The sequence below is a fragment of the Etheostoma spectabile genome, chromosome 8, assembly GCF_008692095.1.
Source record: "Etheostoma spectabile isolate EspeVRDwgs_2016 chromosome 8, UIUC_Espe_1.0, whole genome shotgun sequence".
NCBI classification, from domain to species: Eukaryota; Metazoa; Chordata; class Actinopteri; order Perciformes; family Percidae; genus Etheostoma; species Etheostoma spectabile.
In genome coordinates this window covers 26,347,580-26,348,843 of record NC_045740.1, presented here as the reverse complement: position 1 = coordinate 26,348,843, position 1,264 = coordinate 26,347,580, and the positions used below count along the sequence as shown (strand labels likewise).

The following is a 1,264-nucleotide window of genomic DNA, read 5'->3' as shown; positions in this document are numbered from 1 at the left end:
GGTAACGTCTGCACATAAGGCACACTTGAACTTTTGGTATTCATTTACCCATTTGGTCTGACCCTGTATTTTAATTGACGTTGTCGTCTTTGTTGTCATGTACAAAACTAATTGCCCCTTGGGGACAAATAAAGGTCTTGAACTTGAAAATACCACAAGTTAATTTAAATACTTTTCTGGGTTGAAATAAGGGAATGGGAACACACATGACACATCACTATGACTTGTGTCTGTCATGTAATTGATATAGTATGACCTAAATCTCCTTGGAAAATATTAACTGTGACATACATGCAGTTACTGAGACAATAGTGGTTTCCTGTTCATTCTGTCTCCACATCTGACCTAGATTCCATGATGTTTACCGCATGTTTCAAGGTCAAGTAAACTGTGTGTCTGTATTTACTTTCAGTGTTTTGATTTTGAAGGTTTTTGGCAGTTACTCCTTTCCTGCTGGGACTGAGTTAATTGTAAATGTGATGTTATGTGTTCACAGTTGTGGGCTCCAGAGTGGATGGAAGGAGATGATTTTAACACTGAGGCTGTGATGAACATCTGTGGTGAGTGTGACTTCTTATTCTGCCAATAAACTCTCCCTGTTACAACAGCAAATGTGTTTTACCCATCCTAAGGAATATGCCTTTCTGAAACTCTCTTTATTGTGGATATTTTCCACAGAGGTTGCTTTGACCTTGTCTTTTAACTTTAATGGGGAATTCTTGTCAGCCAGTTTAGCAGTCAGTATAGATACCATGGATAATAATAATAATAATATTAATAATACATTTAATATATAATTTATATATTTATAAATACATTTTACCATGACTGACTACATAATGACATCATGTAATTAGTTAGTAGTTACATATTTGAACAATCAACAGCCCCACATTATAAATACTGGAGTGCTCATTAATCTAGCTCACTTATGCATGCCATACTTAACCTTTATGTGGTCCTCAGGGCCATATTTGACCCATTTTCACAAAGCTTTCTTTCAACCAAATTGTCAAAAAAATAACGGGCGTGCTTCCGTGCAACGCTCTTCACAATTAAAACAAATGATCAGTTCACTCCTTTCCTTAAATGTGTGTTTTAATCAATTTTATAGCATTTGAAGAAACTAATTGATAAAATAACGTTTAAAAGCTTAAAAATGTCAAAAACAACAACAAAAATGTCAAAAATTCAGAAAAATCAACAAAGACATCGGAAAAAGTGACAAAGAATTTCGGGAAAAGGGACAAAACGTAAAAAAAAA

The 1,264-nt window shown here is 34.4% G+C and overlaps 1 protein-coding gene across 2 annotated transcripts in view; it reads left to right on the top strand.

Moving 5' to 3' along the window:
* Positions 1-1,264, top strand: part of LOC116693952 (aryl hydrocarbon receptor nuclear translocator-like protein 1) — a 31,832-nt gene that overhangs the window by 12,215 nt on the left and 18,353 nt on the right. For both annotated transcript variants that reach the window (XM_032523329.1, XM_032523330.1), the window contains exon 3: positions 497-560. In XM_032523329.1, coding sequence (XP_032379220.1) covers positions 515-560 — 46 coding nt within the window. In that variant the 5' untranslated portion in view covers positions 497-514. The remainder of the gene's footprint in view (positions 1-496; positions 561-1,264) is intronic.